This window comes from Pipistrellus hanaki, assembly GCF_964339955.1.
Source record: "Pipistrellus hanaki genome assembly, chromosome: 3".
Taxonomy (NCBI): domain Eukaryota; kingdom Metazoa; phylum Chordata; class Mammalia; order Chiroptera; family Vespertilionidae; genus Pipistrellus; species Pipistrellus hanaki.
The window spans coordinates 56,577,517-56,594,642 of NC_140505.1; the positions used below are offsets into that span (position 1 = coordinate 56,577,517).

The window sequence follows — 17,126 nt, forward strand, 5'->3', positions numbered from 1 at the left end:
GCTAAAGTAGAGAAGAAAATGGACTTTTCATTCAAATTTCAATATTTAGTATTTTAGTGATCATTTACCACTGATAAATCACTTGTCCACAAACCTTTTATTTCTCCCTAAGTAACATAATGCTTTAAAAAGAGAGATATGCTGGAAATTACAAAATATACTAGGTTATCTTTAGTGATCTTTGGAGAAACTTGGGAAAGAAAGAGAATGTGATGGGACTATAACTCACTTTTTAAATAATACATAATTCAGAAATACTTGTATCTTTACCAGACAGAATGAACCAGTCCAGCTACTAATTGATACTTGCTAGTAATCTATTGTATATTTGATCTAAAATTTTTAGGTATTTAATTTAACCAGCAAGAGACACAAATTCTAAGCAACTCTTCTCATAAAATGGTCTATATCTTACATCACTTTAGCTAGCCATAGAGACATTTTATTCTCTGAACCATCTTCAAAGTTTCTACAAAAGTACTGAGTTAAGATAAATTGTTTTTCTTAGTGTGTAATATCTCTAAAGGTTTAAATCAATTCATCCTATACAATAAAAGCCCAGCGACCATAATGGCAGAATGACCAGAATGACCACTTGACCAGCCACTTTGAGGTGCACTGACCACCTCTTGGTCTCTCCTTGCCTCGGGCTGGCAGGCTGCGATTGCTGGATGGCTAACCATGAACTGGGGTGGGTGGCGGGGGATGTAGGCGGCGTAAGGCCAAGGCCCCCGCCCCACCAGTCGCTCCACCTACAGAGGCCAACCCGTGGGTGACATGGGAACAGCCAGCCTCTCCGTCCCTACTCCTGGCCATCAGGTTCCCACTGCCATTGATTTCTTCTTCTACTACTGACGGGGTAGGTGGTGGTAGGTGGTGGTGGTGGGGTAGGGTGGGGAGATGGCGGGACTGGCGAGTGGCTGAACAGCCAACCGTTTGGTCCCGCCCTCCTGGCCTACAGGCTCTGATCGCCATATGGCGAATTGGGAACCTGGGTGGGTGGCAGGGGATGCAGGAGGTGCCAGGCCAAGGCCCCCACACTGCTGGTCACCCCACACCCAGAGGGCAACTTGCGGCAGGGGCAGGGTCATGAGCAGGTGGGACTGGCCAACCTCTCGGTCCCTCCTCCCTGGCCATCAGGCTCCCATCGCTCAATGGCAACCTGGGAACCTGGGTGGGTGGTGGCGGGGGGTTGGGGAGGAGAGGCTGGCTATGGGCAGCCAGGGAAATGGCCTTGATCTCACGCTAGGCCTAGGGATTGTACCTGCACACGATTTCATGTACCAGGTCTCTAATATTAAAATAAAATATAAACAAGCAGTTTTGAGTCCTCAAATACTCAGATGAAGAGACAATTCTACTAGGTTATCTTCAAGGCAGAGACAGTGGGGAATAAACAAGAACAAGATGTAGTTGCTGACCTTAAGGAACTTTGCATCCAGCTGAAGAAATAATAGGGGAAATGAGTGCTACTGAGATAAGAGAAATGCTCTTTTGTATACAATATGAGGAAATCAGATGTTTAAAAGCAGAGAGATATATATACTACTCGCATTCTGTGTAAAGAAGCAGAAAAGGATGGAGAAGTTGGCCACTTGGAGAGGCTTAGAAGTCAGTAGAGACAATTATACTTGACAATGGTAGTGAAAGGAGGAGTGACATGTTTTTGTAAAACAGGATGAATTCAGGCGAGCTTTAGGTCAACTAGAAAACTGACTAATATAGTACAGTTTTCTCTCAGTGTACTTTAAGCAGTATCTCACAAGATAATTAATGTATCTTTCAAAAATTTTATTGGTCTTCAGAAAGTCTTTTATATTTTTAATCCACAATATTTGTATTATCTCCATCTGTCTTGATCTCTCTCTTTTGTTCTCTCAAGTATATGTTAAGAAATGTAGGGAGGTAAATAAAAACAAGAGGGGAAAATGAAGCATAATTAATTATTTTTAACTGAAAATTATTAGTACAAAAGCATTTGTAATTCATTTGAAATTAATGTGGAGAGAAAAAAATGGTGTCATTATCACTGAGTGTAATTATAGAGAAATTCTAGTATGTTTCTATTCTACTGACCATTAAATTCACTTATAAATACATAAAATGCATCACTATTATTTACTATTTATTATTATTTATTATTTAATTGATTTCAGAGAGGAAGGGAGAGGGAGAGAGAGAGAAATACTAGTGATGAGAGCGAAGCATTCATTAGCTGCCTCCTGCATGCACCCTACTGGGGATAGAGCCTACAAACCTGGCATGTGCCCTAGACTAGAATGAAACCCAGGACCCTTCAGTTGCAGGCCAATGCTCTATCCACTGAGCCAAACCTGGTAGGGCATTACTTACTGTGTATTACTTTGTGAGGAATTTAATATTTATGCATACTAAGAATAAAGTAACTACTTTGTCACGCAACTTAGCACACTATCAGAAAGCATAATGTAATTACATTTAGTTCGAATAGGTAAGTAAAACAAATATACATTGATTTTACCTTTGTTTTAGTCGTCTTTTGGCTGTTGTGGGAACATTAGCACCATAGCCATAGGAAAAAAGAACCCTTTCAGCCTCATCTTCATTTTCAACTGGAAAACATTTAAAAGTGTATAATGTGAAATAGGTTTTTTTTCCTTAAGAAGGATGGCAAAATAAAAGAGGTCATAATAATGAATTAGGGAACCTAATGTTTTAAGAACATTTAAAAAGGGCTAATGTGTAATCTCAAACAGGCCATTTGTAAGCAGAAGCATATTTCTTCAAGTATATACTTGCTTCGATTTGTTCCATTTATTTTTAAAAGGTATAAGGGATTACATCATAGACCATGTTAGGTTTTCTTGTTGTAAAACATAATACAGATGTTTTACTCTAAATGATTCAAAGCCTTTTTGCATGAAAATGTTATGTAATTATATAAAGTAATAACATCAATCTTATTACTTCCCTTCTTTAAAAATAAATGACTATTTTTAATTAGAAAAGATGTTCATTATTTTATCAGTAGGACAACTTTACCTTAATTTGTAATAATGAAATTAAGCAGTTAAATAGGATACTCTGTGAAGAAAACGTGCAGCATTAAGAATGTATTGATGGACTTTTTTCTTAATTATAAAGAAGTTTCAGCGAAACCATTTCCTTCTAAATTCTGCTATTGTCACACCACTTCCCAAAAGGAATTTTAACTTTTATTTAATAGGTTAATATTTTATAGTTAAAAAGTTTAAATGAAATGACAATTTTATTGTAAGTTGACATTACACATTTAATATACACTTATTTGTCTTTCTGTAGTACAGTAAAAATTTCAGGAATATTCCCAAGTGTTTTCCTTCAATTTTGTCCTTATTTTTCAAGATGAACCAAGATTAGTTTTCAGAGGTAGAATTATTAGTTGTGAGGGACATGTGGAAGCAAAAGATGATATATGCCATTGGCAATATATCAGATATCATGGCTTCAGATAAAAATTTTTTTTTTTTTTTTTTTAAATAAATTTTTATTGTTCATATTATTACAAGTGTTCCTTTCCCCCCCCCTTCCCACCCCACCCTCTGCCCTTTCCCCACTCCCCATTGTCCTCATCCATAGGTGCACAGTTTATGTTCAGTCTCTTCCCACATTCCCCTCTTCCCTTTTCCCCAAGAATCATCAGTTCACTCCCCTTCCATACCTCTGATTCTACTATATTCAACAGTTAATATTGTTCATCAGATTTTTTTTTTAATTTCCTTGGTTTTTAGATTCACTTGTTGATAGTTACGTATTTGTTGTTCATAATTTTTATCTTTATTTACTTTCTCTTCTGAAAGAACCCCCTTCAGCAATTCATATAATTCTGGTTTGGTGGTGATGAACTCCTTTAGCTTTTTTTTATTAGTGAAGCTCTTTATCTGACCTTCGATTCTGAGTGATAGCTTTGCTGGGTAGAGTATTTTTGGCTGAAGGTTCTTGCTATTCATCACCTTGAATATTTCTTGCCATTCCCGTCTGGCCTGCATGGTTTCTGTTGAGAAATCAGCTGACAATCGTATAGGTGCTCCTTTATAGGTAACCACCTGCTTAGCTCTTGCTGCTTTTAATATTCTCTCTTTGTCCTTTGCTCTTGGAATCTTAATTATGATTTGTCTTGGTGTGGTCCTCTTTGGATTCCTCTTATTTGGAGTTCTGTGTGCTTCCTGGACTTGTAAGTCCAATTCTTTCCCCAGGTGGGGGAAGTTTTCTGTCACTATTTCTTTCAGTATGTTTTCGATATCTTGCTCTCTCTCATCTTCTGGGACCCCCATGATTCTGATGTTGGATCGTTTGAAGTTGTCCCAGAGGTTTCTTACATTATCTTCAATTTTCTGGATTCTCTTGCCTTCTAGCTTCTGCAGAGGAGTGTCTTCTGGCTCTTTATGTTCCAAATCTTTGACTTGATTCTTGCGATCTTCTATTCTGTTTTTAGGACTCTGTAGAATATTTTTTATTTCAGACAATGTATTCTTTATTTCTTGTTGATCCCTTAGCATTTCTTGTTGATCCCTTTTCATATCCTCATAGGTCTCATTTATTTTATCGGCCTTTTCTAGGAGTCTCTTGAAAAACCCTATAAGTGTGGTTTTGAACTCTATATCCAGTCGCTTTTTGTCCTCCATTTCTTTCGTTTGTGATCTATTTGGTTTAGGCATTTTCGCAGGCAGCTTTCCTGATGGGGCGGGGTTTCAGGGTGGAGCCTACAGCCTTGGCTTCCGTCAGCCCCGCCCTATGCGACTCCTGAGACTCAGGGTCCTTCAGTACTTGTTGCAAGCGCCTCTGAGAGAAAGGTGCCCTCGATTTTCGCCTGCTACCAAACAGTGTAAGCTCTCCCGCAATGGGCCCGAAACTGGGGTTCAGTTCAGTTGGAAGTGGAGTTGGAGGTGGCGTTCAGAGCAGTCTGGAGCCTGTCTCCTTCCCGCCAGGGCAGTCCTACAGCACAGCCGGCCGGCCCTTCTCTGCGCGCTGTGTGCGCGCCTCTGGGACCTCCTTTCGCTGCTTCCCCGGGTCCCGCCTTACAGCCCAGCTCCCTCTGTGTGAGCCTGGGTCCCCGGGGTCTGGCCTAGAACGGGGGTTCAGAGCAGTCGGGGGCCCAGCACAGTCGGAGTGTTTATCTCCTTCCCGCTAGGGAATGCCCGCCAGGCACTCGGCCTCCCTCCTCTCCGGCTCCGTCCTCTCCACGCGCGCGCCGCGTGTCTCCGTACCTTGGGCTTTTACAGCTCCTCCGCGCTTCCTTCTGGTTTTCTCCTTGCTTCTCGTTGTAGAATTTCCAGTCAGTTGACTTTCCTGTAGTTCTGGGTAATGTCCATTTTATATTTTAGTTGTATTTTATTGAAATTGTTGCGTGCGGCTGCGGCTAGGTGCCTACCCGAGCAGCCATCTTGGATTCTCCTCCTTCAGATAAAAATTGAGCTCTATGCCGGGCCAGTGGGACTCAATGGTTGAGCATCAACACCGATTAGATTCCCAATCAGGGCAGGTGCCGAGATTGCTCTCTCATCAATGTTTCTATCTCTATCCCTGTTTCAAAATCAATAAAAATATACTTAAAAATAAACAAACACAAACACCTGAGTTCTCTAATTCAGCTCTATAGAAATTAGAGCTGGCAGTTAGATATCTATCTTATTCTTGTCTCTCTTAAATATAAAGTTCTAAATCCAAAAGGGAAAGGGTAAATTTAATTAACATCTTATAAAACCCCATCACCTAGATATTAATGGACATCTTAAATTGGATTTTAATACTTACTGGATTAATAACTTGTGGGATAACTATTCTAGTGATGATTTAATTACAAAAACAATGTAATATACAACCTGGTAAATGGTAAAAAGTTATGACTGTAGCCTGGCTGGTGTGGGTCAGTGGTTGAGTGTCGTCCCATGCACCAAGAGGTCACCGGTTCAATTCCTAATCAGGGCACATGCTTGGGTTACTGGCTCAATCCCCAGTGAAGGGTGTGTAAGATAAAAAAAATAAAATAGATGTTTTTATACTCACCCTGCACAAGCTCAGACCAGGGCCCAGGCTGGGGGGAGGAGCCTGCAACCAAAGTATATGCCCTTGACCAGAATTGAATCTGGGACCGTTTGGTCTGTAGGCGGACTGGCTAGGGATAAAAACATATTTTTTAAAAGAGTTATAACTGTCTTAGGAGCTCAGTGCCACTATTTTCTCCATGCTAAAGGAATTAGAAAGGTGTGGGGAGACTGATACTCATTGAGTAAGTGCAGGAGGGAGTTACATGGGTAAAGTCAGAGCAGTGAAAATGTAATTGTGAGAAAAATGGCTGGAGTTAGTCTGTAGTACAAAGGTAGGTTTAGCTCTAACTGTGAATAGGATTATGTTTGCTAGGCTAAGGAGTTTGGAATTTATTTTACAGTCAATAAGAAATTAATATAGGTGAGTGATATGACCAATAGATTTTTGTTGTTGATCACTGTAGAAGAAAAAGTCCAATAATGGAGAAAAAGGTGTCCAAGATTGGTAGCACAAAGAACTCCTCATAATTTACACTAGTAACCAGTTGAGACATGGTCTATAATAGCAATGGAGGATAGAAGAACTTGGTTTCTAGACAACTGGATATGTGTGAAAGTGAAATGAGTCAGTAGATAGAATAAAGGAGGAATCAAGACTGACAAAAACTAGTTGGGAAATTAGATAGGCTTTAACATTATTAATAGAATAATAATAATACAAGAAAATTAGTAAGGTTCAAGGCGGAAAGAGAAAATATAAATAATAGAAGATATTTAACGACTATAGGAACTCCATACAGAACTGTGGAATCCCTAGCCTATAGACAGTAATTGAAATTATGGAAAGAGGTAAGATTATCCAGCACTGAAGAAGATGAGGGGAAAAACCCATGGGAACTATTAGAGTTAGATAGAAGAGGCAATAAAAGCGATGGAGTAGAAACAATCAGAGGCAAGTGAATCAAGAAAAGCAAGAAAAGGTTCTGAGAAATGTGACAAATGCCTAGCAAAGGTTTCAAGTAGGAAAAGAATGGATAGTGTCCCTGAATTTGACAATTAGAAATCTGATTTTCATTTTGTTTTTGAATTTATTTAGTTTCTAGACAATATTTGTATTTTTAGTAACTTGATGAGATGTTGAAAACTAACCTCAAATATACAAATATCATACTTATTGGATTATAAAAAGCAATTTAAGTGTAAATAAGATACTGTAATTTGCCAAGGTTACACATTAATAAAGTTTAACCATCTTTATGTCAACTGAAATTAGCTGAATTAGATGGTAATCTCTTGAATATTTTACACATTGTTGAACTAAAAGAATGTTTTGCATACACTTTTGAAATTTTGGTAAATCAATAAGTATTCATTAAACAAGGATAAAAATATTCTAACTTCCAATGTGAATGAATAGAGAAGAGCCTAGTTTCTTGATCTTCCAAGTACAGGTGAATATATTTTATTCTAAGATGGTTTTAAATTGGCTTATACAATATCATAGCAAAAATAATTTCTATATTTCTTCTAAAATTTTAAAATATTTACACAGAAAAAATGAAAAAGGTATATATTGTACACCCATATGCACAATATCTGGATTCTAAATTAAAAATTGTACTATATTTATTTATCAGACATTTTTTCATACCCATATCGACCCAAGAATCTATCTTATTTTTTGGGTGCTTTTCAAAGTATATTGCAGACATCTGCCCTTCAAACATTAACAGTCCACATGCAAATCATCAATTATACTTTAATATTTATGTGCAGTTCTTTTTTTTAAGATCTCACCAATTCTTTTTTATTGTTAATCATCACCCGAGATTATTATAGTTCTTTTGTACAAATCTTAAATATACCTATGAAATTAACTTATCAGTATATTGTAATTGTTTTGGAATTTAAAAATAGTTTTACTCTTTCTTTCTGATCTTTATACTTCTTTCTTGTCTTATATTATAGTATAAGAGCTCAATTACAATGTCTAATATAAGTTATGAGAATATAAATCCTTGCTCTGATGTCTTCTTTAAAGGAAGGTTTAATATTTAATATTTAATCATTAGGTATGATATTAGCTTTAGGATTATTTGTAGATATTCTTTTTGGATTGAAGAACTTCTTTTTATTCCTAATCTGTTTCCACAGAAGGACATATGCAAAATTATAGAGCTAAGAAAGTACGGAACTTTTAAGATAATATGCTATGCTATAAAATGGTAAGGCATGAAAAGTAGAAAAATAAATGAATCTAATCATACAAAAGCCATGCTGAGGAATTAGACTTTAGATTGTCTTAAGGTGATAGAGGCATTAAAGCTGATGCATGGTATGATCAAACCTGTATTTTATAAAGATCACTCCGACAGTCTGGTCACCATAGCTCAGTAGTTGAGCATCGACATATGAACCAGGAGTTCACAGTTTGATTCCCAGTCAGGGCACATAACTGAGTTATGGGCTCCATCCCCAGTGTGGGGTATGTAGGAGGCAGCTGATCAACTATTCTTTCTCATTATTGATGTTTCTATTTCTCTCTCCCTTTCCCTTCTTCTCTGAAGTCAATTAAAAAAAAAAAAAAAAAAAAAAAAAATATATATATATATATATATATATATATATATGGATTACTCAGAACTTGGAAATGGAAAGCAGACAATGAATGAAATGAAATAAGTTTGTCTTAAATTTGCCTATAAATATTACAGTCTTTATAATAAATGTTCCCCAAATAGTTTAAAAAATTTAATGTCAACTTCATTTGAAGTTTAAACCCATTTTTATAAGAAAGCCACTGTTATTTTTCACCTTTGAACAAAAATAATGTACTGTAGTACACATTATACTCAATGGTGAAATGTTAACTTAAAATATTTCCTTAGAGTCAGAGACAACATAGGGAAATAAATTAAAAATTAGGGTCAAGGATTATAACATAGTAGATTCAAAGAATTTCTATCTGCTGTTCAAGACTCATTCAAATGTCTCCTCTCAGGTATTTTTTACCACCAAGATTGAGTTAAGTCAAGATCTCTTCTGTACTTTCACCAAGGATTGCCTATCTCTTGCTAAAAGCACTTAGCTCACCACTTTAATTATCTGTTAACATGTTTGTCTCTCCCAGTAGACTAAACAAGGAGCCCCTAATAAGCAAGCGTTATTGCATGAACTCCATATCCCCAGATCCAGGCATATGTAAGCAGTTAATAATCGCTGAATGAGTAAATAAATGACAAGATAAAATCTACCACAGTTAACTTATTTTTTTAATCTCAACTACTAGAATAAAGACTAATTTCTAAAATGTAAAATATTCTTTTAAAAAGCCACCAATTATATTTAAAATAAATAAGACAGTTTTAGGAACTATACCTGGTTCCTTTTGCTGCCAACAACAAAACAAAAACAAAAAAAGCTGTGTCTGTGGGGGGAAGGGAGCAAGGAGACGAGGGGGTTGTAGGAGGCTTACTTTCTGCAGTTTGCATTATTATTTCATCAAGCTCTTTTTCCAGTTTCTCATAAATGTCTAGCCGCGCCTGATGCTCAGAGTTCTGTGTTTGCAGTTCAGTGATGCGTTTTTCAGAAGAGGACTGGAGACTATAAAATTCTTTAGTTAAAACCTATTAGTGAAAGAAAAAAAATTGCAAAGACAGATTAAGTAACAGTTGACAAAAACTCGATATAAAAATATTTTTAGTTTTTCCCTTCTTTTTAATGATTTGATATGAAGTGAAAGTAGCTAATTGAGATGACTAAGTACAATTATTTCTACAGAAAATAATTCAGTTGTTTTTAAATGAAAATTACAGAGCACTTTATTATATAATTGAATGAAAAACAAATTTAAAAACTGAAATAGTTATAGAAGTAAGGCTAGCATTTGCTTGTTAGGATTAAAAATTGCAATAATGCCATACTTACTTGGAGGTCATTTATCTGGAGATCGCAGCCATTTGGGAGAGGCTTAAAAAGCCATGTGCAAAGTGACACACTCATAATGAGCCCTTCAGTTTTCCATCAACGCTCATTTATCTACCCTTGCTATGCTTTCAGTACGATTTTTGGTTTCCTGAACAATCATAACTTGAAAGCAGCAAATCAAAATGTAAATTTGAAATGCTACTTGGGGCAATATCAGAAAATATCTTTCTACAAAAAAGATAAAAACGATACAAAAGGCATGGAAATGAAGTTATTTTGTTTAAGAACAAAAATCCAATATTCTTCAGTAGTAATTCATTGAAAGAATCACTATGATGATTATAATGAATTCACCAAAAAAGGAGACATTTCTAGTGACAACGGGATGTTTTAATGCTTAAATTTAATTCTAATTATCTAGAAAATTTACAGACTAGTACAAAAATAAATTATGAAGTGGTATTACACTGGTTATATTTCCCAAGAAGCAATATAATAGGATTTGGATTTCAATCCTACTTTTGGCACTTATTAGTTGTGATCTTAGGAAATTACTTATTCTTTCTAGGTTTACCATAAAATATTGTTGGAGGACTAAAGGAGATGATAAATTCAGAGCTAGCAGAGTGCAGAGAACACAGTAAGTGTTGAAAATACTATTATTATTATAAGAAGTACAATTTATAATAACCTGTATTAAATGGCTCACAGAAATAGAGGTATATGAATTTAATTACCCTGAATTCTCTGTAATTAAAACAATTTTGAAGAAAATGTATTTTATCTATTGACATAAAGTTCATCCTAACAAATGTATGTGGTTGAGTGATATCTATGGGGTGGAAAAAGAATATGCAGGAGACTCTACAGTTTCTAACAAGTAGAAATTACAACTTAATTTTCCATAATCTATTCTATCTCATTTTCTTCAATGATTTCCATTAAAACTTCTCTCCAAAATAAATTAAACATTATCTCCTGTCCTCCAAATATATTCCTTTGGAGGGTATAGAAAGAATAACATGGGAGTAATATTTTTAAGGATGATTTCTAATGTCACTGATTGGGTCAGCAAAAGAAAATTCAAGCTTTATTTAGCATTATTTCTTCTTGCATGCTGGGAATTTGTATTTTAGAGCATTATTAACTCACTAGTGCTCCAGTACATGGATTTGAGCACATTGAAAGGAAATTAACTAGAAGATGGCCCGTGGGGCAGGACTGGGAGAGATGGGGTGGACATGTCCTAGAGCCAACCTCCCATGGTCCTGCCCCCGGCCAGCAGCACCTGGGCGGTGCCAGGGCTCAAAGGGCATCTGCAGAGTGAGCAGGGTCCCTCCAGGAGGTGGGGTCTCTCAACTTGGCCTGCAGAGATTAGGCTGAAACCAGCAGTCTGACATCCCCCAAAGGGTTTCAAAGTGTGAGAGGGCACTCTGCAAAGTTGCTGTCACTTGGAAGCTCCGGCATTGAGCATCTGCCTCTTGGTGGTCAGTGAGCATCAAACCTACCGGCAGGTCGGCCAGTTGCTCAGCCTTTAATATCTATACTAATAATAGCCTAGGTGGCATCATGCCCTCAAGTCATCACAAGATAGCCGCATGCACAGCAGAGGTGAAGCCTGGTGGCTGCTCCACGTGCTGAAGTCTGGGGATCCCACAGCTCTGCATGGCCTGGAGGAGGAGGTGGGTCGTGGCAGGGAGGGCAGTTGGGGGCAATCAGGCCAGCAGGGGAGGGCAGTTGTAGGTGATCAGGTTGGCAGGGGAGGGCAGTTGAGGGCAATCAGGCGGGCAGGGAGCAGTTAGGCATCAATCAGGCTGGCATGGGAGCAATCAGGCAGGCAGGCGAGTGGATAGGAGCCAGTGGTCCTGGACTGTTAGAGGGATGTATTCGGACATCCCCTGAGGAGTCCCAGATTGGAGAGGGTGCAGGCCGGGCTGAAGGACACCCTCCCCCCACTCCAAAGTCGTGTACGAATTGTATATAGATAAAGAAACTAGTATATAGATTAAGAAACCAGTATATAGATAAAGAAACCACGACATAGTGAAACAATCTGGGGCTCTCACATAGTTCATTCTATTGGGATGTAATTCATTAAAAATCTGGTTGCTGATGGCACCTATTAACTCCATTTATAAATGAGAGGATTAGTAAAGACAATCTTAAATGACTGTCCCCAGAGGACAGCTGATATTTTTCATCCGTATCTCACTTCCTCCCACCAAAACAACAAAAAACACACATGAAGAAAAGCTGCAGAAATAAATATCTAAAGAGATAAAATAGTTGAAAATATATATTTCATAAAATATTATTTTAAGATGAGAATTTAAAAATAGTACTAAATTGAGAGATATAACTTATAATTCTTCATGACATAGAGGAGAAATCCCCAGAAACTTCTGATCAGAGACATCTTCCAATACCTCAGTACCCCATGGGGGAGAAGTCCCTTTCAGTATGGATTTGTCTGAGTGACTGCTCTAAACAAATTTACCACTGTTTCTGAAAAGCCAAAGAACCTTATTATTAGATCTATGAAAGGCTATTTTATTAAAGTTTCTTCAGGAAAAAAAAACACAATATATACACATTTGAGCTTAAATATTAGTATATAAAATAGGTCAATTGCTTTTAGGACTCCATTAAATACCAAACTCTCAGTGGATAGTTCCTCCCTTTAAATAATGATAATACAAAATTACATAAAATTATACACACACACACACACACACATATACATATGTATATGTATATGTGTGTGTGTGTGTGTGTGTGTATGTAATACAAAATTATAGGCCAAAAATTACTTTTAAAAAGATAAAATATAAAAAGCCAGTGTTTTGAGAGCCTTTACCAATTGATAACTAAGACAAAATAAATTGTCTGAAAGTTATAAATTTATGACAGTGTTGGGTAAAAGCCATAGAAAAGTACATAATAATTGTAATATGAAGGGTACTCTTTACCCTTCTAAAAATATTTTTCTGTAAATTCATTTTAAATAAGAATTGTCTTCGAAACACTTAGTATTTCAGAACAACAACAAAAAAAGATTTAAACAATGCTACTATATTAACATTCACCAAACCACTCATTCACTCATAAAATATCTGAGCATTCACCATGAGAAAGCACAGTTAGGCATTGGTGATGCAATGATAAATGAACAGCCCTCTTAAGGCTCCTACTTCAACAGAGGTGAAAATGCAAAGAAATTTCCCTAAAACCTCAGTTTTATCAACAGGAGATTTCAGGATCATAATATTTCTTACAGAGGTGTTTCTCCACATGAGAATTACACAAAGAAACACCATAATTACTATTCAGCTGCACCCACAGACCAAATGGGTATATCTGTGGAGAGCCGTTTTCACACTGCAAGTTGCAACCATTACAAGGTCCTGAAATCAATTTGGGTTGCAACCAGCTAAAAAAACCAAACCAAACAAAACAAAACAAAACACCCACAATGGTTTAGAAAACATCAGCACTGTATGTTGTAAAGTGTTGTTTAGTGAAATGTTTGTTTCAGAAGTATCCAGAGAAGTGTTTCTCTATTTTCCTAAACACCCTGCTCCAAGACACATCCTTAAGCACAGCCATGCAATATGAAAAGGAAAATAAATTATGAAATTTAAAGCATAGAAAACATAACTTGGAAAAGATTAATTCCAAATCAGTTAGTCTAATACAGTCTTGTCGAAAATGTATGGAAGAGGTCGGGTGCGGCCAGGCCCGGAGCAGCGGTTGCCAGGCTGGGAGCGGCCAGGCCTGGAGCAGCGGCTGCCAGGCTGGGAGCGGCCAGGCCTGGAGCAGCCGGGTCTGGTGCGGCCAGGCCCGAAGCAGCGGTTGTCAGGCTGGGAGCGGCCAGGCCCAGAGCAGCGGCTGCCAGGCTGGGAGTGGCCAGGCCCGGAGCATCCAGGTCTTGTACGGCCAGGCCCAAAGCAGCGGTTGCCAGGCTGGGAGCGGCCAGGCCCGGAGCAGCCGGGCCCAGAGCAGCTGGGTCGGGTGCGGCCAGTCCCGGAGCAGCAGCAGCCAAGTCCAGAGCAACTAGGTCGGGAGCGGCAGTGACCAGACCTGGAGCAGCTGGTTGTGGAACGAACCAGAGCAACAGAGGCCAGGCCCGGAGCAGCCAGGCCCGAAACAGCTCGCTCCTCGCCTGCCCCTGCCCCACGGCTGCCTCTCAGACATGGCTGGAAACTTTTGTGGGAACTTGAGGGTCTGCTGAATCAAGTGATGAAGGCTTAGATCTGGATGTGTTGAGTTAGTATAGGGTTAGGGTGTTGATCTGTGAGTACCTTGGGTGGGGCCTGGATGAGGCTGGTTGACCTTTTTGGAAATGTCTTTTGTGTGAAATGTACCATTGGGCATGTGGAGGTATTATTGATATGAGAAAATGCTAAGTAACTGATTTACTATCTGAAAAGGGATTTACTATCGGGGGAAAGGGAGGGAGGAAGAGACTGAACATAAACTGCACCTATGGATGAGGACAATGGGGGATGGGGAGGGGGCGGAGGGTGGGGTGGGAACCTGGTGGAGGGGGGAAGAAATGAGGAACCTTTGTAATAATATGAACAATAAAGATTGATTTAAAAAAAAAAAAAAAAGAAAATGTATGGAAGAATCTTCCATAATAGATTATGACTATGGCATTTTCCTGAAGAAGGTATCTGAAAAATGCTGAACACTGGTTTGCCTTAGCAGTGGACACAATCTACAATTTTACTTATGTTTTCTTAAATATGTATGTATGTAATAATTATTTTCTAATAAACCCTTTATTTTGTTAATCTTAGTTTTACTTACCAAAGTATTTTTCAGAAATGTAATCTCTGAGATATTGTAATAATATTTACACTGTTAGCTAATTAATCATGATAATGACATTATTGAATCTTTCTTTTAAAAAAATATATTTTTATTGATTTCAGCGAGGAGGGGAGAAGGAGAAAGAGCTAGAAACATCAATGATGAGAGAGAATCATTGATTGGCTGCCTCCTGCACACCCTCTACTGGGAATCGAGCCTGCACCCTGGGCATATGCCATTGACTGGAAAAGAACCCAGGACCCTTCAGTCCATAGATCCATGCTTTATCCACCGAGTCATAGGGTGACCTTACTGAATCTTTCATTCAATATTTTTAATGAGTGCTTCCCTCACCTCTAAATATTCAAAAACATGACTGCATGTAATCATATAATGCGTGAATACAGCAAAATATAAAACTTATACTAATTGAAAATCTTTTATTATCTATTATTAGATATTTAAGTTATTTCCAATTTTTACTGTAATAAATAATACTGATATATATCATTAATATAAACCTTTAAAAGCATGGCTTATTATTAAATTCCTTTAACTAAAATTACTGGATCAATTTTTTAAAGGACATTAAACAGATTACCATGTTGTTCTAACTGCATGAGATTTCCCATTTAAGGATGCTCTTGCCAGCACTTTAAAAACAACAAACAGACCTATATAAAGGTTAAAAAAAAAAAGGTTAAATTTGCATTTCTCTAATTATTTCTTATCAATTTGTATTTCTTCTTTTGGAAGCATTCCATTCTTTCTTTCCACCTATTTATCTATAAGAGGAACATAGGTCCTCTTGATAAGAATGCTTTTAAAAATAAGGACAAATGCAGAGCAAAAGGAACTCTCGTGTATTGCTGATGGGAATGGAGACTGATGCAGCCACTGTGGAGAACAGTATGGAGTTTCCTTAAAAAACTAAAAATGGAACTCCTATTTGACCCAGTGATTCCACTTCTAACAATTTATTCCAAGAAACTAGAAACACCAATCAGATATGCACCCCTATGTTCATAGCAGCACAATTTACAATAGCTAAGATTTGGAAACAGCCTGAATGTCCATCAGCAGATAAGTGGATTAGAAAACTGTGGTACCGTGTGTTTCCCCAAAAATAAAACATCACCCGAAAATAAGACCTACTTACAGGTTTCCTTCTGAGTGAAATATAAGGCATCCCCCTGAAAATAAGGCCCCCCCCCCTAGGCTAAACATGAGAGATTTGGTCCACTGATTCTAAAAGAAATGGAGTCACAAGAAATTCACCAGGAAATTCAGGAATTGGATTGTTATGATGATGTGCCAAAAGATGATGACATGATTGTCATTGAATAAATGAGTAAATTCTTGATACTGTAGGATTCACAGTTTGTCTGGTTTGTGTTGACAACTACCATACTACCGTATCGTATACAGTAATAAATTTCCTTTATTTTCATTTAACAATAAATGTGTACCGTATTCTTCTTCATGGAAAAATAAGACATCCCCTGAAAATAAGACCTAGCGCATCTTTGGAAGCAAAAATTAATATAAGACACTGTCTGATTTTCGGGGAAACAGTGTACATCTACACAATGGAATACTATGCTGCTATAATAAAAAAGGAATTCTTACCATTTGCAACAGCATGAATGGACCTGGAGAGCATTATGTTAAGCGAAATAAGTCAGTCAGAGAAAGATAAATATCACATGATCTCACTCATTTGTGGAATATAATGAACAACATAAACTGATGAACAAAAACAGATTCAGAGACAGAGAAGCATTGATCAGACCGTCAAACCTCAGAGGGAAGTGGGGGGTGGGGAAAGGGGGAGACATCAACCAAAGGACTTGTATGCATGCTTATAAGCCTAACCAATGGACACAGATACTAGGAGGGTGAGGGCATGAGCGGGGGTGGGGGGTTGGGGATGGCAATGGGGGGATAAGGACACATATATAATACCTTAATCAATAAAGAAAAAAATGAAAGTAAGACAGGTCCTTTCTCCTACATAATATAAATATTATTTATAAAGCTCAATATGATATAGACCTTTACTTATGGAGCTCACCTGCTATGCTATTGAAAGTAAAGTTTGTGCCGAAGCCGGTTTGGCTCAGTGGATAGAGCGTCAACCTGCGGACTGAAAGGTCCCAGGTTCGATTCCGGTCAAGGGCATGTACCTTGGTTGCGGGCACATCCTCAGTAGGGGATGTACAGGAGACAGCTGGTCAATGTTTCTCTCTCATCAATGTTTCTAGCTCTCTATCCCTCTCCCTTCCTCTCTGTAAGAAATCAATAAAATATATTTAAAAAAAAAAAAGAAAGTAAAGTTTGTACATGTACCTCCAGTTTTTTCTGATATTTTTCACATTC

The 17,126-nt window shown here is 37.7% G+C and overlaps 1 protein-coding gene across 1 annotated transcript in view; it reads right to left on the bottom strand.

The window, feature by feature from the left end:
* Positions 1-17,126, bottom strand: part of PIBF1 (progesterone immunomodulatory binding factor 1) — a 184,857-nt gene that overhangs the window by 76,230 nt on the left and 91,501 nt on the right. The window contains exons 11-13 of the mRNA XM_084876482.1: positions 17,097-17,126; positions 9,481-9,631; positions 2,501-2,591 (exon numbers count right to left, since the gene is read on the bottom strand). The exon at positions 17,097-17,126 is cut by the window's right edge and continues 136 nt beyond it. Coding sequence (XP_084732608.1) covers positions 2,501-2,591; positions 9,481-9,631; positions 17,097-17,126 — 272 coding nt within the window. The remainder of the gene's footprint in view (positions 1-2,500; positions 2,592-9,480; positions 9,632-17,096) is intronic.